Source organism: Symphodus melops (genome assembly GCF_947650265.1).
Source record: "Symphodus melops genome assembly, chromosome: 13".
NCBI lineage: Eukaryota > Metazoa > Chordata > Actinopteri > Labriformes > Labridae > Symphodus > Symphodus melops.
Window position 1 is genome coordinate 761707 of NC_136703.1, and position 25125 is coordinate 786831.

General features: G+C 49.9%; 2 protein-coding genes across 2 annotated transcripts in view; both read right to left on the reverse strand.

Moving 5' to 3' along the window:
• Positions 1–7974: 7974 nt before the first annotated feature.
• Positions 7975–14964, reverse strand: LOC306833834 (glutamate receptor U1-like). Its single transcript, XM_079359407.1, has 10 exons — positions 14836–14964; positions 14689–14761; positions 11784–11815; positions 10898–11077; positions 10001–10224; positions 9759–9856; positions 9441–9658; positions 9128–9347; positions 8480–8730; positions 7975–8377 (listed from the first exon to the last, which is right to left on the reverse strand). Exons 2-10 carry the CDS (start codon positions 14747–14749, stop codon positions 8279–8281), a joined length of 1383 nt encoding a protein of 460 aa, XP_079215533.1. The 5' UTR covers positions 14750–14761; positions 14836–14964; the 3' UTR covers positions 7975–8278.
• Positions 14965–16481: 1517 nt separating this feature from the next.
• The window catches only part of LOC306833535 (1-phosphatidylinositol 4,5-bisphosphate phosphodiesterase eta-2-like), a 35453-nt gene continuing 26809 nt past the window's right edge, over positions 16482–25125 (reverse strand). Inside the window, 4 exon segments of the mRNA XM_079358846.1 lie at positions 16482–19255; positions 21349–21718; positions 24105–24184; positions 24464–24610. Coding sequence (XP_079214972.1) covers positions 17634–19255; positions 21349–21718; positions 24105–24184; positions 24464–24610 — 2219 coding nt within the window. The 3' untranslated portion in view covers positions 16482–17633.

A 25125-nucleotide genomic window follows, 5' to 3' on the forward strand; every position in this document is an offset into this window, starting at 1 on the left:
ACATGAAGTTAAGGTCAGAAACAGGAAGTGGTTAGGGATCCCAAAGTGAGGTCAAACAGGTCAAAGGAACGGTAACAGAGGTCAGTGTGTGATGTCATCAGGTGAACGGTAACAGAGGTCAGTGTGTGATGTCATCAGGTGAACGGTAACAGAGGTCAGTGTGTGATGTCATCAGGTGAACGGTAACAGAGGTCAGTGTGTGATGTCATCAGGTGAACGGTAACAGAGGTCAGTGTGTGATGTCATCAGGTGGATATGGACTGGTCAGCTGAGCTGTCTGAGAGTTTCTTAAAGTGAAGACATTGAAAGGTGCAGCAGAGATGTGTGTCGCCTGTCCGTCCTCAGTGCCGAGCTGTGATTTGAGTGGATTCGATCAGAGATAGAAGGAAGCTCCGCCTCCTCAGTCTAACCTGATTCCATCACCCCCAGTTCCTCCACGGCCTGCCAAGCTGATGTCACATTAGTGTACATCCTGGAGACCTGCTCCGTCCTCTTCCTGTTTAACCCCCCCCCACTCCCCCCCACACCCCACTCCCCCCAGTCCTCCAGAGGCCTCACCTGTCAGCTTCACATTCAATAGACACCTATAGCTGTCCCTGACTGTGGTCTTCAACCTGGAGCTGGTCTGCTGAACGCATCGAGGCGCTCCCATATCTGTCTCCAGTCGCTCCCATCTCCTCCCCCCTCGCTCCTCGCCCTCCCTCTGCTGCCACTATTCACACTTTCATCCCTCCCTGTGGACCATCAATAATGCAGCGTGGAGCTCCTCCAGCAGTGTATGCACACATACAAAGCATATGAAGACACACAAACACAGTCTGTGAAATGCTCACACACACACACACACACACACACACACACACACACACACACACACACACACGGACAGCTTCCCTGTGTGATTTATAGACGGGCACTGCGAGGGGCACCATCCTTTGGAGGGCATTATCATGCAGGCAGGCACATCTGCAGACATCAATAAGTGAGGCAGGGGGTCCAGGGTGCCCCATGAGACCTGGATCCTGCTAACCCTGGTGTCAGCAGGATCCCCCTTGGACTGTCAGAGCCTTTCATGAGGGGCTCTGACAACAAAAACCCCCTCCTCGCCGCTGCTCTTCTGCGGCTGTCAGTCAGTCTGCTGGCGGCTGAAGAAAAGAGCAAGGGGCCTCTCTCGGACATGTGTATGAACAGGAGAGGGGCCAAAGAGCAGGAGGAGGCATGTGCACGGAGGAGGACAGAGCTGGTGTGTCCTGATCTATGATCCAAAAGATCAAGACTCATTTAAAAAAAAAAAAAAAGCTTCCAAAAGATAGATTTGTCAGAGTCAGCGGTCGAGCTCGAGTTCACAAAGTCTCGCTGAACACGAGGTCGTCTCGGAGTTGTTGGAGAGAACAGGAGGTTAAAACATCTTCAAGTCCATGACCTCAGAGCAAAGAGGACGTGAAACAGGTCAAAGGTCTTTGAGTATCCGCTGCTGGAAGATGAGAACTAAAGAGTCAGGAAGGTGGAGTGCAAGCATCTTCTATATGGCCGACTGTAAGAGCATGCTTGTTGTTAGAAAGTTACAGAACCAGTCCGACGAACGAGGAGCCAAAAATGCTGACGAGAGTTTTGATGAGCAGATCGTCACACAGGTAAACAGTGGGGGAGGACACACAGACGCTCAGGGGGGAACGAGACACAGGTGAGCACAATCAGGACAGAGGAGCAGGAGGTGAGCAGCTGTGCCCCCCCCCCCCCCCCCCCCCCCCCATGTGATTTGGGTGAAATGACCCTTTATCATATTGTAGAGTCACTTGCTCTCCCTGTTCGACCACTGTCACTGCTGTTGATGGAGGAGCAGAGGACTGAGCCGGCTGAACAGCAGAAGTTGTTTTGATGGAACTCGTCGTCATGGCAACAGTAAAAGTAGTAAAAATAACACACACACTGACACACACTGACACACATCACCCAGCAGCCTCTCTTCCAGCAGAGAAGCAGGAGTGGATCTTTTTGTTGTCTGGTCACTGAACAGGTTGTTCCAGCAGCTCACAGTTAACTCTTTAAACTCAAACTACAAACATGAACATGACACAAAGAAATAAAGATTAACACTTTAGCTTTTTAAAAGACGGTCTGCCTCGTCCCTTCAAAATAAAACTCAGTCTCCTCTTAAAGTGAAGCTGCTCCTTTGTCCCTTCAAAATAAAACTCAGTCTCCTCTTAAAGTGAAGCTGCTCCATTGTCTCTTCAAAATAAAACTCAGTCTCCTCTTAAAGTGAAGCTGCTCCTTTGTCCCTTCAAAATAAAACTCAGTCTTCTCTTAAATTGAAGCTGCTCCATTGTTCCTTCAAAATAAAACTCAGTCTCCTCCTAAAGTGAAGCTTTGTCCCTTCTGGGCCTCCGTACATCTGTGACTGTGTCTGCAGAGACTCTGTCCTCTGACTGGATTTGACTCTTCGCATTTGTTCTGGTTGACTCGGGACTTTTCTAGGTGGAGCTTGTTGGGTTTCTTCCAGCCAATGACAGCACAGCAGATGAGTTGATCAGCTTCCTGTTGGACGGACAGGTGACAAACACCGGCGGTTAGCTTGTGCTGGCATGTGTTCGCTTGCAGTGGAGGTACAAGCAGTAAACATGCACACTACATCCTGCAGGGTGATGAGTCCAGGAGGAGGGGCCATGTGTTTACAGACTGTAAAGAATAATGCTACTGACTGTTCCTTTAACTGTACACATCATCAAATAAGAATTTATCCCCAAACCTGTCCTTCATTTATCTTGTGCCTCTCTGTGGTTTCTTCAGTTTAGTCTGCTTCGTTGTAGCCTTGGTGTTGGAAAAGCAAAAGCTGCGTTCAAATGTCCTTGAGCAAATCCCCTGAAATACAAGCTTCAGAAGAGCTGCCCTCTGAACCCCCACAGGAGGAGTCTCTGACGGGAGAAATAACACCTCGTGTTTTCATCACCACCACGCCGTCCAAGGCTAAACATCACTTTTATTTCCATCAAATCACTTTTTCACAGTTACGTTTGTGCACAAGTCAAAATAACAGAAAATACGTCTCTGAATGACAAACTGGGAGTTTCAGTAAATCTGATGATGTCTGCACATCACTGTATGTCAGATGTGTGTGTGTCAGTGTGTGTGTGTGTGTGTGTGTGTGTGTGTGTGTGTGTGTCTTCACATCTTTGACTGCTCCTCAGAAAAACGGAGAGTGCCGCAGAAAAAAGAGAGAAGAAGAAAGAGAGCCAGCCTGCCAGAGAACATTAATGGAGAGAGAGAGAGAGAGAGGGAAGGGGCGAGTAAAAAGAAAGAGACTGTCAAAGTCAAACACACTCACAGGGATCAATGCTCAGACTTCTCATGGCATATCCAAGGGAGCGCCAGACTCAAAGCTCTTCAAGCCCACAGTTCAAAGTGATGACACGTCCATTAGAATTTCTAATTCTGATCGCATCGACAGGCCTACGGCTACAGAGCAGGCGGAGGACGCTCACGCTCGCTCTCAGGAATGTAGGCCAGAGAGAGAGAGACACATTACTGTATACTGTTGTTTTATTATTTAAAAGCCGTCAAACTGTCTCATTCTCACAAGAGTCCCAAACTGTCTTAAATAGGATTGAACTTTTATTTTGAAAGTAAAGATTTCCTCTTGATTAATTGCACTTTTTTTGAATCCTCCATACTGAAACCTCCGCTCTCCTCCACTCGTGTTTGCACAAAGGAGTTCAGCACAATCTTTGGACAAAATTGTCCCCTGCATGCTCGAGCCGCAATCACCTGTGGACCGCAATGTTGTGCTAGCAGGCTAATGTTAGCGCCCTTTAGTTAGCCAGTAGCTTCACAGCCAAATAGTCAAAGGGTCTGTAGGAAAAGCACAATATTTTGGTTTGTTTTCCTTATTAACTTTTTTTTGCACCAAGAGATGTGTAATTTTATACTTTGCAATAAAACCAGATTCTGTCTCCCCCCCCCCCCGCTCCCCCTCCTCCTGCCCAACACAGCGTCTGAATTTATGCAGGAAACTGGAGGACTCTCAACCCAAACAGGAGGAACAAACGAGCTTCTTTGAACATTAACACTACGTCAGAAAGAGTCCAACACAAAAAGAGTCTTTAAATTAAAGATTCATGTTGAAAAAATATATTCTAAGATTCAGATATAATCATATAGATTAATTTCCTGTCTGTTTATAAACGCCGATAATCTTTTAATTGTGAGTAAAAGATAGACATAGCATTTAATGGTGGTGAAGACTGTGCTGGTTGCCTGTGTGTGTGTGTGTGTTGTGTGTGCGTGTGTGTGTGTGTGCGTGTGTGTGTGTGTGCGTGTGTGTGTGTGTGTGTGTGTATGGGAGGGTGTGCGTGTGTGTGCAGGAAATCTGTGGGATTTACAGTTTAATCTGCTTAGGCACTTCCCTGTCGGCCGGCCTGCAGACTGTGGCTGAGAGCGCTACGTGCTAGCTTAGCGCAGCTGTCAGGAGCTGCCTGCCACCAGATCAATACCGCTCTTTTTCTACCTCTCCGAGTGTCTCCCCCCCCCTCCCCCGGCTCCCCCTGCTCCTGCCTCAGCCGTCAGTTTCTCCTGCAGGAGCTGAATCAATGAGTCCTGAGGCTGATTAGCAGGTTCAAGTGCAGGTCGTTCACACAGCCAGAGGACATTTTTTCAGTACGCAACAAACTCTCAGATCCAGACTCAGGGAGTGTGAGAATGCTGATGATGTCTGCAGATAATGTTCATGTGGTGGCTAAATGCTAATTCAAACACATTACACTCATGTTTTTATGTATTAAACGGAGCTTATCGTCACGTCTGCACATATTGAGTGGTTGCTTTGTTTTAGATCTCTGAAGATTTGGACTAGGGTCAAGGTCTTTAAACGCCCGTCTCTCAACCACACACCGTAAATATAAATCTGAAGCCTGAGCGTCGTCGCCCAGCTGTTCCTGCAGGGGGGGGGGGGGCTTCTGAATCCCATCGATGGCGGCCGGATGCAGTGATGGAGCTGCAGGCTGGATTCGAACCTGGGCAGGACTCGAGCTTCTCCGCACATGTGGCGCGTGCACCACTCGTCCATCGGTCACCCCCACACTTTTTGTGTGACGGCGTGTGAATGAGTCTTTGAGTTGTCAGAAGAATAGAAAGAATATCTGACACGACAACACTGCTGTTTAAATCACTGAGAGGAAACGTGCTGCTGTGTTAGACGTAAAACGGGTCAGCAGAGTAAATAGTTTACTCTCCATTATGAAGCTTTAAAACAATGCAGCTAATTAGATTCACCTGAGAAAGGTGTGCATTCTGTTCACCTTCAATACAAACTGTAAGTCTATCTGAACCACTCTGATTCATGATCAGTGTTTTAATGATGAATGAAACCCCTCTGAGCCTCCCACCAAAACAAATCCAACAGCACCTCCAAGTGGTCAAACATGCACATGACACGCTGTACTTTAGTTCCTGTATTTTCTGTTTTCCATCAACTTGTAATTCAGCTTCGGCTGATTCACTGAACTGTGTATTCATTCCTGAATCTAAAAAACAACCTGAAAAGGCAGATTCATTGGATGTGCATCACTGCACCCTTTCATCACATCGTGCAGACTTTAACAGGAAGTGACTCTCCTTTAAATCAAGAAGAACACCAGTACTTCCTGTCTCTAACGTCATGTAAACCCAAACTGAGCAGCTCGTGTTTTCACAGTCCTGTCAGGATGGAACTGCTCAAAACTTGGAGTGGGAATTGAATAAATGTTAACTAATTAACTCAGGGCTTTATCATTCATTAAAATGAATCACAATATTTGTCCTAAAAAGCAGCACTTCTCAGTCTAGATGGATTTTGGTGGATGAATGAATACAACGCATGTAATGTTATTTACTCCTCAGTTTCATAAAGCTGTTGGATCACACGTTGTTATCTGTAGCACATTTTCTAACCCCTTATCTTCTAGTGGTCTACAGTCCAGAGCGATCCATTTAGTGAGTGAATTTGTAAGTTTATCAGACGTTGAATTACTCATTTTGGTCATTTAGTCGAGTTTAGGCTGCAAACGCTTCTTGTTTGTACTTGAGGTGAAGCTAGCGAAAAGCTAGCATGAAGCTAGCAAAAAGCTGGCACGAAGCTAGCGTGTAGCAAACAGTTAATAAGGCAAACTGATTAAATGCGTTAAAAATGTAACACATTATTTTCTTGTCAAAATACAATGTGGATATAAAAACACAGGAGGTATCATCTCTTAATGTGTCCAACCAGCTCAACGCTTCGGCTAAAGAAAAGTCTTGGAGGTGTGGCCAAGTTGTTTCCTGTTTCCTTTCATTGATTTAATGACATTACATTTTGTCACAGTTCTGTTTCTTACTTGCCTTCACTCTGTGTTTGCTGTTGCTGGTTTGAATCCCTGTCTGTCAGGAGCCTCTCTGTGTGGAGTCTGCATGTTGTCCCCGTGCATGGCGTGGCTTCTCTCCCACTGTCCAATCACATGCTGCTTACCTACTGATTCTGAACGGTCTGTAGGTGTGGCTTTATGTCGGCTCCGTGTGATTGGCTGGCGTGGCGTGTATAAAAGACAGCTGGGATTGCCTCTAATAGATGGACGGATAGAGGCTTCATGGCACATTACTGCCTCTCTCACTCCAGACCTGTCAAGTGTTTTAAAGTGTTCTCATTCTTAGAAGAGGGAATACAGTAAAGGACTATCTATCTCCACGCCTCTCTGTGCATAGGCCACGCCCACCTCATCAGCTGCTCACTCAGCTCACAGCTGCCTCTCATCTATAATAACAATAATAATACATTTTATTTAAAGGCGCCTTTCAAGCCACCCAAAGTCACCTTCCAGTGGATAAAAGCGGTACAGGAGGTTAAAACCAAACTAAAGACAGGTGTAGTGTGAAGTGAACAGGTACAGTGAGTATGCCAGTTTAGACAGGTGGGCTTTGAGTTGGGATGTAAAGGTGGAGATGGACTCTGACTGTTTTATGTTGGGGGCGGGGGGGAGTTCCAAAGTGTGGGTGCCGAGCAGCTGAAGGCTCGGGCAGCCATGGTGCTGAGGCGTGGTGTGGGGATGACTAGCAGTCCAGCAGAGGTTGAGCGGAGGGTGCGTGAGGGGCTGCAGTGATGGAGGAGGTCACAGAGGTCAGTGGGGGCGAGGTGGTGAAGAGCTTTGTAAGTGAGGAGGTTTGTGTAGTCGATGCGATGTTGTACAGGGAGCCAGTGAAGTCCGATGAGAATGGGGGTGATGTGATCAGATGATCCGGGCGGCAGAGTTCTGGATGAGTTGCAGTCTGTTGATGAGTTTGGCGGGGAGTCCAGTGAGGAGGGCGCTGCAATAGTTGATGCAAGAAGTGACAAATGAGTGAACTAGGATTTCAGTGAAGCCAGATTAACACTGATCACTGATTGCTCGTTGTTGTCGTCAACAGTCCACAAACAGAATCAGCCTGTCAGCCATTAAAATAAAGACTCAAACACACGACAGAGACAACTGTTCATGCTTTTATTTTTCGCAGGCTTGATGATCATGACAGGTATGAAAAGCTCCATCAGACAGCTGCAGCTCATCACAAGGCTGTTTTCATCCTACGTCCACGACCTGTGGAACTAAATACCAGAGGAACTTGCCATGGCTGTCTGCCTCGTTGTTCTCCTGGAGATCCCTCCTGCAGCCCGACCCCCCCCCCCCCCCAAACTACCCCAGACACTCTGACAGCTCCAAGCCTTGTTCCTGACGTGTACTGAAATCCTTCCTGTACCTGCTACATTTGTAAATCAACAGTTCCTGCTCTGTGCAAATATAACCAGATCAATTCTTTTCTTGTGGAAACGCCTCGTCATGCTTTATTGTTTATTGTATCTGACATGATATCTGATGTATAACAGCACATCCATCCATCAATGTTCTTATCCTCATCCTCAGCAGCGTGTTCCAGCCCCTCGTGGAGAGTTCAGCTCTGAGCGACCCGACACAGGAAATAATCATAAAAAAAGTCTTTTACACGATTTTGGGGGATTTATTAAGAAGTAGAAAAAGTTAGAGTTCAAGAAACAGTTTACAGAACACGAGTTAGCAGGAGGGATCATGTGATCATGTCTGATAACAAGCAGCTACGCTAGTCTACTACTGTGCACTTCTCCCCTCTGAGAGGAGCTACATGTGCTCGAGCTGCGACTTTGTGTTTCTGTATCGAGTACATCTCGATCCTTGAAACACGACTACACACACACGAGAGAGCTGCAGTGTGATTATAGACACAGACACTCTACGCTTGTTGTTTTCTGATGTAAACTTTCACTTCAGGCTTTGCTCTTGTCTGCGCTCTCCTCCGCTGTGCTCTCTCCTTCGCCGCCAAACCGCCGACTCAGCTCCGACGTCACCACGGAGCAGCAGGATTTCTGTAAAGGACATTGAAACACATCAGAGGACAGCAGTGAAGCTTGAGCATGGTAGGAAGACACACTAACAGTGACGGAGAACAGACACAGATAGCGTCTTACTTTGCCGTCCTTGGCCTGGTTTCGGGCCTTGGACAGGAGCTCCAGCAGAGCCAGGAGGAGTCCCACACCCAGTCCCAGGCCCAGCAGGAGGAAGAGGCCCTGCAGGTGGGTGGAGTGCAGGGCCTCAGAAGCAGAGGTCCTGTCCTCGCCCTCACAGCTGCTGGTCCACCACTTGTGTCTCAGGTACGTCAGCTCTCCGGACTCACTGAGCAGCAGGATGGCCATGGTCAAGTTTTTGACCAGAGGGGAGCCTGGAGGAGCAAAGAACCGTTCTGAGTGGATCCAAATGTTAGCATCTCCCTCAGCGCTCCAAACACTGAACCCTTTAGTTGGCCCTGCTCGTCCTCCCCAGCGGGGGCCGTCGGACACAAGCACTGCTTTTAGATTTAGCTGTCATGATTTAGAGCTCGGTCTCCCTTTAAAGAAATCACACATGTTCATAAATGTGTGCAGACTTGTTGGCAGACTGCATTAAACCAAAGCAGTAGGCCTACAGCCTCCCGAGTGTAAAACTGTCTTTGGCTCCCCCATGTGGTTGTGCAACATTATTCCAACCTGTGAGACGCTGACAGCAGTGAGTGTGTCAGTCAGATTAAACCAAGAACAACAAGAACCAGGTGAAACATTGTGCAGACCAACTCAGCTCACCCAGAGGTGCAGCGATGGAGTACCCCCTCATGCCGACGACTTCCTGCGCTCGGGTCAGTTCACAGTGTCGAGCCACAACCAGGTCCAGAGACGCGGCCTCACCGATGAAAGCAAAGTTCCCCTCCTGAGCCCGGCGGACCCCCTCCTCCGTATTTGACACGAAGCTCTTCTTGCGCTCCATGTTCTCGTAGAGCCGCCGGTACACTGGATTGTTGGAAAACTGTTGAAAGCAAAACTATTTTCAGTTCCAGTCCAGAACTGTTTCAGACTTTCTGAGTCAGCTGACTGAAAGTGTCGGGTCAGAACTTAGAACCTTAAAGAACGACATGGTGGACCCTGCTTTCATCGTGCCGTATTCGATCACATCCTGGTTGGCCAAGTCCTCAAAGCTCTTGATGGAAACATGCTTCTGCTTTGAGTGCAGCATGGAGTTCAGGTTGCTGAAGTAGCAGGCCAGCAGCAGAACAGCAAACAGCCACCAGATGGCGCTGACGAGTCGTCCTGACGGAGCCTTGGGATGAGGACCGGCACCTGAGAGGAGGAGGCGTAAACTAAGTATTTAAAAGAAAGGAGGAGGAGAATGTGTGTGTGCTCTGCGTGCCGCTCGGCCCCGTGCACGCCGCCGCGTTACCTTGCAGGGTCAGAGCTCCCGTGATGTACCAGAAGCTGTGCAGCAGAGTGAAGCTGTGCTGCTCTGTGTCCGTCTCGGACCATTCACAGGGACTGATCCTGCACACACACACAGCAGAGTGAAAACAGATCCTGCACAAAGACCCAAAATCATTTTATTCATTCATGATGTTACCGAGTAGTCAAACATGTTTTTGTTTCTGCCTCAATGTTTGTTTTTAACAGCCTTAAAGCTGCACTCACCTTCCCACCAGGAAGATGCAGACCCCCGTCAGCAGAAACGCGACGAGCACACCGAACCACATGTCCATGGAGAAAGGAGACAGCAGACTGAAGCTGCTCTCCTCAGAGACTACGTCTTTGCTCAGGATGAAGGAGATTCCCGTCTGCAGGAAGGGCGTGGTCATGTCCACATACTGCTCCCTGGTCGCCGTGAGTGTCAGCGGGGCCACGGCCAGGTCTGCTTCCTGATGGAGGGGACACAAACACAGAGCCATAGCATGTTTAAAGTTCATAACACTCATGTTTGGCAGAAATCCTCAGGTCTATTCCTTTAAAATGTCTTTATAATTCAGCGTTTGCTTTGTAAATAATAAAAACATAAACAGATTAGGGAAGTACGGAAGCCCACAGATGCCATTCTTTAACTCGTTTACTCACCTTAAAGGTCACATGTTCTGTAAACTCCTCTTCTCCATGTTCCTCTAACATGTGTCTCTAGTCTGTCTACAAACCCCCCAATGATGAGAAAAGAGATGTTCATGACATCACAAAGGGCAGTAACCCCTCCCCTTCATGACATCACAAAGGGCAGTAGCCCCTCCCCCAGGTGGGTGACACTCCCACAGCTAGGTGTTTGTTCTGCCCTCTGAGTCTGCCTTCTCACCGTAAACAATAGGACATGGAGCCAGAAAGCAGCGAGTACACCCGAGCCCTTCCAGAGAGGGGGCGTGGTCAGACACAGCTCATTTACATATTTAAAGCTACAGACACAGAAACAGCCTGTTCTGAGCAGGGCTGAAATAGAGGGGTTTATAAAAAATGGATTACCACATTTTCTCAAAATTGAATCAAATGTATTAACACACACTCCACATGCTGACTGCAGGAAAAGATCAGTACAGCTGAACGGAAACTTACCCCCCTGATGACCTCTCCAATCATACCGTTCCAGTTCCCGCTGCTGTCCATGACTCCATAGCGGTTATCCTTCACCAGATGGGTTTTGTAGCTGAAGCCCAGTTTCTTGGAGAGCTCAGAGATCAGGTCGATACAGAAACCCTCCAGCCCGGAGCCTTTGCTCATCACGTACGGTTCCTCCTGTAGAAGACAGAAGAACGACTTCAACGATGGAGGGTCAGAGGTCAACGTTGGAGAGCTGAAGCATGAGGATGAAGAGGTTGTGTATTTTAGAAAAGAAATCAACTGATGAAATCTTTTACATTCAATCTAAAAAACTGAACAATGCTCAAATTTAGAAGTGGAAAAATAAATGTGATGGACTGTAGATCACAGTGTTCAGCCTCAGAGTCATTTGTAGAAAGGACCAATCAGAGAGCTGCTCTCTTCCTGTGTGATCAGTCAGCCAATCAGAGAGCTGCTCTCCTCCTCTGTGATCATGAAGGAAACTTGCTGTGTTGAAGCTTCTCTGACAACAATGCAGCAGCCAGTATGTCCTCCTTCTAACTTTAGATTCTGCTCCTGAATGCTCTGGATCTGATTGGACCAGAGAAGGTAGGCGGGGCTTTGAAGGCCGTTTTGGACGCCCCTGGATTTGCCAGATATGAGAGCAGTTATCAGGTGAACAGGTGTTGCAGTTGATGCTCTAAATGAAGCATCAGGTCTTTTTTAACCTTTAAGACTTTCTGTAGTGATGTGAAAGTTCTTAGAAACAGTCAGAAGTGATTAAAAGAAGGAGACATTTTCTCCTTCACAAAGACCGAGGCGTAAATGAATGTTTCACAGCTGTTGGACGCCGCTGCCACCTTGGCCTCCGACACTAAAGACAGACAGAGAGAAAGAATACCTTTATGGTGGTGATGGATAACTCCTTGGCACCTAGAATGGAAAAACAACAAGAAGCACAATAATTTATGGTGGTTGCAATGAAGCCAGTTACCATAATCAAGCATGAATATCAGCACAGAAGAGGATTTAGTCTGAGCCAGGTCTTTGGCTGATTAGTGGTTTGGATCAACGTCTGCAGGCTTATGTGCAGAGCACCCCTGAGACCTCTTTTGTTTCTTTCAGTCCCTTCATGTGTTTTTCTCTCAGCCACCGCAGTAAATAAGCCAAAGAGCCAGCGGAGGACAATGACAGTGTGGTTGTCGTCTGTTTTTCAGGAGACTTGGAGAAAAGAACTTTAGTCTCAGGGGAGTGTCTGAGGTTCAAACTGGGCCCCTGTGGAGGGGATCAAAGCAGGGGCCATCTTTAAAAGTTGGGTTTCACTCTGATGTTGACCTCCTGGGATTATAAATGTACCAAAAACTGCAGTTCCTCCAGCGTCCACTAGAGTCTGTCTCCTGCAGTGAGTCAGTCTCCATAGAGCTCTATGTTAAAATGTCCAACTTTACAGCTGCAGTTCCTCCAGTGTCCACTAGAGTCTGTCTCCTGCAGTGAGTCAGTCTCCATAGAGCTCTATGTTAAAATAAACAAGTCTACAGCCTGGTTCAAAAACAGTTTTGCGGGCTGAATGTTTATGCAACTCACCTGTTAACACCATACTAAGGCGATGTAAAGTGATTGGTTGAATTAGAGGGCGTGGCCTCTTTGAGTGACAGCTTAACGACGATGATCAGCTGCCACCACAAACAGATTCTCATTCTACGTTAATAATGGTCATTTACAAGCTAATGAATTCGCCACACGCAAAGCCTGCATAGCTTTGATAGCTTGGTGTTTGCTAACACCTCGTCTCTGTAGCTCCACCCTCTCCTCCATATATGGTCACTTCTGTCGCCAGAACAAGCAACATGGCGGCCGACACCATTTGGAACTCATGGCTTCGTCCAATATTTAAACAGTCTTTAGTTTAACCATTATCCTTCAATCCTCTGCCCCCCACCCCCACCCCCCCGCACACATTACCCCTGACACCCAGAGTTGTTTTTCCTTTTGATTAAACTGTGACCAATGGAATTCCCAGCATGTCCAGCAGGCCCTAACATGCCCTGCCAGGGTAACTCCGAGAGAGAAGGGGGGGGCGAGCGGAGGTGCCAGGGGTGCAAGTCCATTATGACTGCATATGTTGACAAAAGCAGGCCGGGTAGGGTCATGACACCCCATCAGCCCCCTCCAGAGAGGATGGCAGGACCTACGATGTGCGGAGATGCCTGTCAGCCACGGCCTGCCCGCAGAGCCCCCCCCCCCCCAACGATTAATTGATTTATCACAGTGCTTTCTAGGCCGCAGCACGGCAGCAGCCCCTCCACTGGTGAGAAATGGGACGCTGCCACAGAGGGCCGACGCCCCCTCTGTGCTTTGTAAGGACTCCAGCTGTCCAGCAGGGCCAGCGGAGGGACAGAGTCTAATGTGACGAATGATTCGAGAGCATGACCCGGGTCTCATGGGTCAGCCAGAGCCCACGGAGCTTTGACTCCGCAGACAGGGGGCACAGACGGAATCATCCCATTGGCTGAAAGATAACTTTGACAAATCTAGTTTGGGAACATTCCTGTTTTTACGTTGGTGAAATAATCCAGCCATCAATCATCCATGAAACATAAATCCTCAAGGCTGAAATAAATCTGTGTAATCATTTTACAGGTGTTGGCCGGTCTACCTGCAGGCTCTCTGCACAAAGCTACAGACAGCACGAGGAGGATGACGTCACTGCACACTGTGAGGGGAGCGTCTTTAGCTGCTCCTCTTCAAAATAAGATGCCCCAGGTTAATGGGCGGAGCCAAAAAGTACCAAAGATTTTTCACTTGATTCATCGACAGTTAATTACATGTTTGAGCTGTAAACTATTCCCTGTTAGATTACAGGTTGGTTTTGTTCACTGCTGGAGATCTGACCCTAAACACTCCTTATTCCCAGGAGCACATGCAGCGTGTGCTCAGGTCGGCAGGTAGAAAGGGGGAGGAGCTATGTCCACTTCATGGTGTAGAGCAGTGGTGTCCAAACTTTTTTTCTTGCGGGCCAAAATTGTCGCGTTAGAATCGCTCACGGGCCACAGGGTTTGTTTGTTTGTTTTTTTTTTAAATATTGGAAAGAACTTTTTGTATTTTGACCTCTTCAAAAAATAATGTAACTAATTGCAGTGGGAAACTGTTGTGTTCTCATTTTTTGGAAAGAATAGTCAGGCTTTTATAGGTCTCCCTCGCTAACATGAAGAAGAAAAAAAGAACGAATTATGCCATCTGATGAGGCCTGGGGCCAAAATCTTCTGATTCTTCGATTTGAAGTCAAGGGCCACAAAAAATCCACTCAAAGGCCACAAATGGCCCCCGGGTCGCACTTTGGACACCCCTGGTGTAGAGGAAGCTGCTTCCTACACGATGTGGAGCAGCCTCGTCCGTTATGACATGTAGAACCAACACTGTGATGGATTAAAGCACGAGAGCAGCTCTGTGTCTCTGTGCGAGTGGAGCTTCTTGTTTTCAGGTTTATTCAGTGTTTGACCTTGATGTGACATTAAATAAGAGTCTAACTGAGCTGTTACCACAGGTCATCTGTCTTCTTCACACAGGTACACAGACTACAGTTAGCACAGTCTGAACTAACAGAGATGATGACAGCAGCTCTTCTTTGAGCTAAAACTCAAAGATGAACCTTCATGGCCTTTAAAAAAATCTGAGATTACAGCGTCTCTCTGACGGAGGGAGTCCAAACATGCACTTCATGTTGTAAACAGTGACAATGATTCAGCAGGTAGTTAATAAAGGGGGATGTCCTGCAACAATAAGGAGAGAAGGCGTTCGAGCCTTACCTGCAGTGACCCACGCGGTCAGAGCTGCCACGCAGAACACCAAAGAAAAGCAGCTTCTCATGTTGACACGAACCTGAAACACGATGCATTCACACTTTTCTGTAAACAGGATGATTAAAGGATGCTTGATTAAAGAAGTGACCTTACCTCAGCTTCTTCAGCTGCAGCACGGGACAAAAAAACTGGACTTGTGTTCGAGATGTGACTCCAGAAAGTTGTGAGAGAGTGCAAGTGTGCAGAGGGACGGCTTGTGTGCAGAACAATGCAGCGGGGTTTATATGGGGGAGCACGGGGGGGGGAGGGGATATGAACCTCAGAGGAGCTCGTGATCGTCGGGCAGAAGTTTGGATGGAAGAGATGAAATGATTGCAGCCAGATTTACTTCCAGTAAAGATGATTGCAACATCTTCATGTTCAGCTAAGAAAGAGGCTTTTATTCAGACATTCCTCCAGTCCATCACACCAACAACTTATATAATATTTAATAATAAAAGCAACAGTTAATGTGCTGTTTTTGGCCAACTATTGTAGGAGCTGCTTGTTGCTTGTTTTTCTAAGATTACATAAGAGGATCTTACAGAGGAGGAGTTGCAGGGGTGGGGTTTGAGGAGGGGGGGTGTAATGAGCTTACAGATGGATGGATTGGAGGAACCCGGGGAGTAAAGGGGGGGGGGGTAACCTTGAGGGACTCCTTAAAAGGTCAGAGAGCATATCTTGCAGCTCAAGAGAACAATGAAAGAAAACGGTCAAAACGAGTCAGATGTTCCTCCTCTGTCGATTTAACTCTGATAACATACAGGATCTGCTTCTGCTTCTGGTCCCTTCACTTTTCACTGTTAGTCTAATCCGGCTGGTCGATCACAAACCTTCAAAAACAGGCAGCGATTTCTTCTAGAAAAAGGGAGGGGCCTCACTCGCTCAGACAAAAACATTCTCTCAGGCCACAAGTGCAGGATGGGGCCTTGAAGTCGCACTCTGCCAAACTGTCCGGATAAACAGGGCTTTAAGAGGGGCTCGAGTGCTTTTCTCAGAATCCTAATGAAGTCGTCTTTTGTGTTTGTGTGCTGGCTGGAGACGAGTCTGCGGCGCTAAAATGAGCATGTCGCGCCTCACAGAGTCTCACAGAGCGGAGGAAGAGGTCTGGCAGTGTGTGACGGATCGCCAGAGGTGGCCGTCAGAAAGCCCGGGGTCGGGCTGACGAATCAGAGAGCAGCACCAAGTTTTTCTCCTGTGAGGGGAAATCTCCAAAGCTGTCATAAAGAAAAGTGGTTTTTAAATGTTCGAGCTGATTTTAAGAGGCTTCCCTAAATGTGTGCATGAATCACTCACTCATGCTGTGAAGTGTTGCTTCCCCGGCTCTTTGCAATGATTTGTGTTGTCAGGGAACCTTTAAATGACAGATTTTCATGTTCTAAATAAAAACAAGCTGCAGAGGTAGGAGTTGATTTTACTCTGACAGAGAAAGAAGCTGGGTGGTAAGCGACCTTGAAAAGATGTTTTTCTCTCCTTTAATGACTGGCTGAGCTTGTCCTCTTTGTTCTGGATCATTCTCCGTTCCTGTAGGGGGGGGGGGGGGGGGGTCCGATTTGCTTTTCTTCTAAGACGTTGGGAGAGGTGACGGCTGGTAAACACAGACCCAAGCAGTCCATAATTAGAGTCCAAGCAGAGTCTGCCAAAACCGGGTCCAGGGGTCCTTTACATGTCAACTTGAGTGAGGCTCAATTGAAGCGGGCTGCTAACGAGCACGCTCAGTCTCACACCGCCGCTGACACACGAAGAAATGAGACGAGCAGCAGGATTCATTTGAGATTTATTCAGGTCATAATTACACAGTTTGAATTAAATATTGCCCCAAACATTTTGCACAAACATCTGGCATGGCAGTGCAAACATTACAGCAGGCTGACGAATAAACGTGCTTCGGGTACGGATCATCTCCATCTTCGTGTTTGTACTACGGACCAATGAGAACACAGAGTTTCAGACGAGATGCTCCTACGACCACCATCGCAAGTTTGGACTATCAACGAATCATGTAAAAAGTCTTTGTGTGACAAAGCACGGCGTCAGGACAAACATTACAGTGCATCGACATGCAGTGGACTAGAAAAGGCTAAAGTCAGCAGGGCGTGGCCTCGGTGCTGTGACATGCCACCGAGCAGGAGGGGCGTGGCCTCGGTGCTGTGACATGCCACCGAGCAGGAGGGGCGTGGCCTCGGTGCTGTGACATGCCACCGAGCAGGAGGGGCGTGGCCTCGGTGCTGTGACATGCCACCGAGCAGGAGGGGCGTGGCCTCGGTGCTGTGACATGCCACCGAGCAGGAGGGGCGGGTCGCTCCAATTACAACAGAAACACAACACATGGATTATAACAATGAGGATCCTCCTTGGAGTTCTTCAGCGGGGACCGGAGAGGAGCCTCAGCTCTGTACACTTTGCATGCCATCGATGTGAAGTATTGCTCGTGGATGGATCCGCTGATCAGAAAGCGTCTCATTGTTATAACTCGGCTAAAAGAACGACAACTCAAGTCAATTAAAAAAAAGTCATGGGTCATTTCAAATCGTGCTCTCTAGCTGTGATCGATGCTACTGTGTGCTCAAGTCAAGTAAAAAACACATCAACATGAGAGTCAAGGTAAACATCTATTTAAAAGCTCCAGTTTGACTAAATACATTCTGGCAGTTATCTACGGTTCTGTGCAGACGGACGAGTCGACGCTCCAGGAGCAAACATGAAACCACGTCTGAGCGCCGCTCGGGTAAAAAAACTAAAACAAACCGGGATGTGTCCAAACAATCGGCTGTTAGAATCAGTTCGGTCAGATTTTCTGCTCGATATGCAACATTTTCTAAAAAAGATTTACTTGGAAGAAAAAACCGTGAGTGTATTCCAAACAAGTTCCTCGCTGTGTCTCTCACGCTCAGTTCCAAGTCAGCCAGTTCTTAGAGCTTGAGCATGAAAAAGACTTCACTGTTTTCAGGGTCTGGGGAGGACTGGGGCTGTCTCGGGGACGGGGGGCCGAGGGGGGCGAGCTGACTCAGCAGGTCCTGGCTGCTGCAGGGACTCTGGGCCACGCAGCAAGCCCCTTCAGGATTCCCCCGCTCCTCGATGGGGCTGCTGACACTCCCAGAATGGCTGAAGCTAGCACTCCTGCCCTGGACCAGGCCCTGGAGCCTCTGCCTTTCCTGGGCCTTCTTGGCCCTGTTGGCGATGTAGCGCACCCGGCTCTGACTCCTGGACGAGGTCCTCCTCACCAGGGTCTCCTCCTCTGGCTCCTCCTGGGGCTCTGCAGCTCTGCTTTTGGTGAAGTCACTGGCCGTCAAGGGCTCCACGTCGGTCAGCCTCCGCAGCTGTTCGGTGAGGTCGCTGGGGGGCCGCGGTCTGTGCGGGCTGCCCCTGCGGAGCTGGTCTCTGGCGGGCCTGACGATGAAGCTGCGGCTGATGCTGCGGTACTTGCTGTCGAAGTTGCAGGAGATGTCGTCCGAGGTCAGGTCTCCGAGGCTCTTGGACATGGAGGCCGTTGGTGTCTGGGCTGCAGCGGGCGGCCTGCTGGGGGCCGACTGCTTCAGCCCCTCCATGTAGAGCCGGCTCCAGGTGTGCCTCCTCTGAGTCAGCCGCCCGGGGGAGTCCAAAGACGGCTGTTGGGGGGGCTGCAGTGGGCGTGGCTTCAGCTCATCTTCGTCACACTCACTTTGTTGAAGGTTGGGGTTGGACTTGCTCTTGCTGACTCGCAGGGTGTTGTATGAGACCAGCGCTGAGTGGCGACAGTTGACCCAGGCGGGGTCGAAGGTGCTGCTGGCGGTGGCGGCGGCGGCGGGCGGCCTGGTGAGGCTCTTCTTGGCCAGGTTGGGCAGGGACAGGTCGATGACTGTGTCACTGGACGAGATGCTGGAGGAGGAGGACATGCTGTCTCTGTGGCTGTGCGGCTCTAACTTGCTCCACAGGCGGTCATTCATGGTGGCGTCCATGCAGACCTCTGGTACTGCTGACTGGACCTGACGGTCTGAGGCTACAGCGACCAGAACGTGACCCTCGCTCTTTGTCCTTCTGACTGGGACGTGAGGGCTGAAGAGAGCTCTCCTGGTCTGGGATGTCTTGGCTGCAGGAGTCCCAGCAGACCCGGTCCCAGCAGGAGGTTCTGTTCTGCTGCTGGACTTGAACTCTGCTGGATCATGTTTCTTCTCTGTCAGAGGTTCTTGGTCCTCGCTCTGGTTTTGGATGTGCTCCATCAGAGAGGGGGGGCTTCTGGTGGCCTGGGCTTCTGGACTGCACTGTGATGGTTCAGTTTTCTCAGCAGGGCTGTTCAGGGGGGGCTCTGTTGTTCTGGTCGGGTCTCTGATCACCTTGCTGGGACTGTCCGCCGCCCCGTTCGAAGTGATGGCCAACGGGGAGTGTGATTTTATTGCTGAGGATGCAGAGGACAGTGGTGGGGACGAGGAGTGACGAGGAGACAAGCTTTCTGCTGGAGTGGAGACGGAGCGGATGAATGGTGGCTTTCGGACCTCTTCAGAGTTTAGTGCAAGAAATGGAGGAGAGGGAGCTGGTTTCAGCACGGAGGAGCAGTCTGTGGACAGAAGGACCACAAACACATTTATCACCATGAGCTCCGAGCTGCTAGCTCCATGCTAACGTGACTTAGCTTCCTTAAGTGTTTGTGTGTGATGCAGCTGACTCACTTCATGCATGTGCTACATGCTACATCGTTCACATTTTAACACAGCTGCAGATCCCCTTATTTCAACCTCTACCTCTTTAAGACCCCGCCTCCCCTCGAGCAGACTCTCCTCTGATTGGCCCAGCCCTGTTTGCAGGCGTGAGCTTCAGCGTGGGCGTGTCCCACATCTTCGCTCCTTGCTTTTGCTCTGACTCGTCGGCAGACGCTGACCTCATGTTCTGGACCAGAAGTCTGGTTAAGTTCTATCAAGGTCTCAGGAAACCACGTGCAGGACTACACCAACTGTGTGTGTGCTGCCCAGGGTTAGCATGCTAACATGACGTACTCTGCTTTAAAGAACAACATTACACAGTGACTGTGACCCCCCCCCCCCCCCCCCCCCAGTGGTGAGACAGGTGTGGAGCGTGAGAGAGGCAGGCAGGTGAAGGATGCATGCAGTCAGCAGGTTTACCTGGCTCTGGTCATCCCCTCAATTCTGCACTAGGAACAGAGAAGGCGTGCAGAAAGGGACAGAGAGGAAAGAGGAGTTTAGCAAAACCAGGAAGAAGAGGGAGAACCGGGCCAGGACAAAGTTTACAGGACAGAGAAGCAGGTTAAGATCTGAGAACAGAGCACACATCTTCAACATGGCTGAGAACGCAGCTAACATCACATGATGTCCTGAGGCTGACGGGGGAGAACAGCTGGACGTGGGAGCCGTGTGACTCCCCGTGGTCATCGTCTCACCTGAACGTGTGTGAACTGTTCACATCACGCTAAACTTCCATCTCCCTTCTGAGAAATCCAACTAAGTCAGTTCAAAGTAGTGCTGCCCTCTTCAGGTTGGAACTTACCACTTGTGTCGTCTGAGAAGCAGGCAGGGCGGGCGGGCGGGCGGGCGGGGGGGGGGGGGGGGGGGGGGGCAGAGAGCAGAGTTCAGATCAGTTCATTGAAAAAGGGACCAGAGGAAATGTTCTAAACAGATACGATGCAGGAAGTGCATTAGGATGTACATTTTTAAAGCAAACTACTTGGGGGCACAGGATGACGGGGGGGGTGTCTCACTGAGGAGGTCTGGTCTGGAGGTGAACTGGGAGTCTACAGTGGAGGAGTCCCAGCACAGCTACTACGGCTCTAACACGTCTTACCGGTGAAGAACATGGGGGACTTATGACGCAGCTCCTCCAGTTTCTGTGCAAACAGGGCGTTCATCTCCCTCTGCAGGGTGCCCACGGCCCTCTTACGCCCGTCCAGGACGGAGCGAGGAGGCAGCATAGGAGGCGACTCCAAGCTGCTCAGACTGCAGAAGCTGTCGCAGCTGCTGCTGCTGTCGCTGAGCGACAGAGCGTCCGTGCTGCTGGCGAGCAGGGCGAGCCCTGAGCCACACACGGAGCCGTAGTTGGGGGGCGTGGCCTGCTGCCAGCGGAGGTTGCTCCTGCAGTCTGGTGTGAGGCTGGGCGCCGGTGTTACCGTGTTTGTGGAGCGTCTGCGGGGAACGCTGCAGGAGCGACTGTTCCTCTGCGAGCTGGTGGACTGAGGGCGCACGTGCTGGGCACCCAGAGTTTGTCTGGCTCGGGTCCTCTGGAAGGGGACTGGTCTGAGGACCGCCTGGGGCGAGTACTCAAACTGGGTCTCAAAGCATGCTTTGGGTGGGGGAGGAGCCTGCTGGGACTCAGACTGCGTCTTGGCTACAGACTCGTGCTTAACTCGTCCCTTTGTAGATGACGGGCGGCGACTTCTCTCCGGCCCCTCCCCTTCCGACATTTTGGACTTACATCCCGGGTTTTCTTTAACCTGGCACTTCCTCTCTGCCTCCGGACTCTCCTTGGAGCCGATGACACATGTGATGCAGTTGGAAGACATCCCCACCCTGCCTGAGCTGTTCAGTGCAACGCGGGCGAACACGCCGGGCTTCATGTCGAGCGGGTCGTGAAATCGCAGGCGACTGGCCCGTTTCAGAGGCTCGCTCATGGGGCGACGCTGAGCAGACGGGGGGCTCTTACCTTTACCCTCCTCAGGGTGAAAAGCCCCGTTGGTGTCAGGACGGTCCCAGGGGCCCTTGGCTGGATGCGGTGCCAGAGAGTCCCTGCTGCGGTGCTGTGGTGTGCTGGGCTGGTGAGAGGCAGAGGCCTTGTCCCGGTCCTCGGACTCTCGCTCCTCACTCGCGCCCTCTGAGCTGTAGTCTTTGGTGTCGATCTCTGGGAAGCCCTTCTTGATTTTGGGCTGGCCTTTGGTGGGTGCACTGGCAGTGCGACGCAGGAGGTGGGCGCCAAACGGGTGCTTACGGCTGTGCTGTGCAGCAGCATGGCTGTCCAGGGAAGACTGCTTTGGGTTTCTGTGAAACAGGCCTTTTATGCCGCTGACCGCTCTGGCCTGAAACAAACAGAACATCCTGGTCAGACTCACAACCCACCACATGACCCGCTCATGAACACTGTTGGACATGACGCAGGGAGCATCATAGAGTGAGCATGCTTCCCATCAGTATTGATCTGATCACAGGAGTGAATGATGCCTCTGTGACAGGATCATTCAGTGATGCTCGCTCTTACGTTAGCCTGTTACACGTGTTCAAAGCAGCGCTGCTCGCAGGGGGACGACATGCCTCGAAGCTCGACACACAGGGAACACGCTCTGACGCTGAACAGGGTTAATAAACATGAGCAAACACGAGACTGGAACCCACACTGCTTAATAAAGATCTGAAGCTGGTCACGTGACTGTTTTGTGCAGTGCTGCACGGTGGAGGTCAGAGGTCACAGAGACGGGGTCATACGTGATGAAGGCGGAGAGGTGACGGTGACACTCGACCAAACCCAACGAGGCATCACATGACACAAGCAGAAAACTTTGTGTTAATCAAAGGTTTCAAATCGCCGAGTGAAGAAGTAGATCCAAATCGTCCATTTTAGACGCCTCTCATGGTCACTCACTCCTCATTCAGCCGAGCTCCAAAATGTCCTTCTCCTCAAGCTAAGGCTTGACAATGAGACATTTCTCTGTCCTCTGTGGAGCCCAGAGGAGTGTTTAAAAAGGCTGGAATAAAGCCTGTGTGCTGCAGAATATTTAAAACCTTCATGCAGTCATGCTCCAAAAAAACATTTAACATGAACAGAAGTCAGGATCACAAAACCAAGAGAAGCGTTTAAAGAAAAAGTGAAAAACAGTGACCTGAATACAACCCCCCCCACACCCCCCCCCGCCCCCACCCCCCCCGCCCCGAGGTGGAGAAGAAAAGCAGACAAAAAGAAGCGTGGGGAGACGAGAGGAACTGAATCCCCCTGCAGTGCAGCAAACACTCCTGAGTCTCAGCAGCCTGGCACACGTCCTGACTCGCCCACCCTCCCCGTGACTGAGCAGCTTTCTGACATTGGATCTACTTGGGGGGGGGGGGGGGGGGGGGGGGTGTCAATGAGGAAGCAGGCAGGTAAAGCCGTCATAACTCATGTGAGGCATGAGTTGGCCTTGGACTTTTTAATGCTTGCAGTCGGCTGAGAAGAAGGGGGGTGTAAGTCAGGTGGGGGGGGGGGGCACTCTGGTGATAAAGGGGGGTGACCATGTGGCTCATGCACGATGCCGACTGGATCTCACTACACCTGAGTTTTGAGCGGCAGCTTCAGGGCTCCTAAAAATGTCCTGCCTCTAAACGGAGCGTTTGGAATAACAGGGGTCCACTGAAAACACAAACAGACACAGGAAGAGAGCCGAGTCAGAGAGAGAGAGAGAGAGAGAGAGAGAGAGCGGGCGAGAGAGACATCACAACAGGAAGCAAACGGCAACACAGCTACGAGACAGGAAGTTCAAAGAAAGGACAACAGAGTGGTCATTTACAGAAACATGGCCGAACACAGACGGAAAAAAAAGAAAGTAAATTAAAGGCGAGCGGTGAACGAGGGCGTTCATCATGACATCTTCAAAACAACAACCGAGAACATTCAAACAGCTGAGCGCGTGTGACATCATCCTCGCTCTGTTCACACGCCGTCACGCGTCCATCTTTATCTCACACGTGCAACCTTAACGTGACGACACGACAACAACGTTGGGGCGTCACGGCAACATGGTCACCGTGGAAACACGGCCTGACAGGACTGTTTGGTTCCAGGAGTGAAATCCTCATCACGGGTGGCGTGACCACGAGCTACCCGAGAACGACTCTACCCACGACCATCGGGTCAGAGCGACGCCTCTGAAGGGTGGAGCTTGCTGTTACCGTGGCAATGCAAGCTAGTTAGTGAGCTAACAGTAAACGTGCTAATAACCTTCTTCTGCTGCAGTGGATGTAAGCTAGTGCAACACAATAACAACGACTAACACAAAGAAGGATTACTCGCAATGGATTGTGGGAGATGTAGTTAACTGACTCTGGATGATAATTATCTGCAGTCTTGTTCATTTGACATTTTCTCCATTTTTTTTTTTAAAAACAGTTTTGGCGCCAAATCAAAAGTTTCATAGTTGCACGTATCGGGGTGGCTGGTTGTCATGGTTACAGGCCTCAATCTCTTAACATAAAGATGTCTGTGATATTTCAGTGGAGGATTTGAATAAGGAAATTTACTTCCGACACCGGAGACAACATTTTTTAAATCCTGAACTATTACAAATCTTTCTAGATGCTTCCTTTGCTCCGTGTTGTTTTTTTGGGATCCATGAAAAGTCTTTACGTCACAAATGAAAAGAAAAACAGCTCGACTTTCAAATATTACAGAAAAGATTTCCTGAACCTTCATCCGGCTTCTTCTTCACTTTTACTCACCTTACCCGTGATGTCATTCACAGCTACGTGAACAAAGATGGAAGCCTCCTCCATACCTTCCAAGTAAACATGGCGGTAACCTGCGTGCACACACACACACACACACACACACACACACACAGAGTCGGCTTCAGTATCACAGAGTCACACAGGAGGCTCATCCTGCTACTCAAATCAACACTTGTGTTTTATAGGAGCTACAAAGATAAACTAAATATGTCCACAGAACAGGAAATTACTTCTTGGACTATGACCCACGGAGTGCCCTGAGAGGTAACCATGGTAACATCATACATGCCCTGTGGAGGATGCAGGGGATGGGGGGATGGGGATGGGGACCTCTCAGTCACATGTCCTACCTGGCATCATGCTGTTGAAGGCGATGGTGCGCTGGCCGATGAAGTCCTGGCCGATGGGGTCATGATCCCACACAAGGAAACGCACCAGGGCGAGCTCCGGCATGTGGACCGTGAACACCAGAGTCTCCTCCCACATCGGGTTGAACCCTGCAGGACGGTCCCGAGAGAGCGGTCACAGGAGGAGGCGAGAGGAGGGGACGAACATAAACATCAAAATAAACGGAGAGGAAGGAGAGAAAGAGGGACAGGAGGGGACGGTCCAGGAGGGGACGGTCCAGGAGGGGACGGTCCAGGAGGAGAGGACGGTCCAGGAGGAGAGGACGGTCCAGGAGGAGAGGACGGTCCAGGAGAGGACGGTCCAGGAGGAGAGGACGAGGGACAGGAGAGGACGGTCCAGGTCAGGAGAGGAGGACGGTCCAGGAGAGAGTCAGAGAGCAAAGTCATCACTCATCAATTATTCAGGTGTGTGTGTGTGTGTGTGTGTGTGTGTGTGTGTGTGTGTGTGTGTGTGTGTGTGTGTGTGTGTGTGTGTGAGAAAGCAGACTGAGAGGTGCTGCCTGTTCTCGTCCTCTAGCGCTGACCTAATCAATTCAGAACACACACACACAAACACACACAGTTATCTAATCCACCCACACACACACACACACACACACACACAC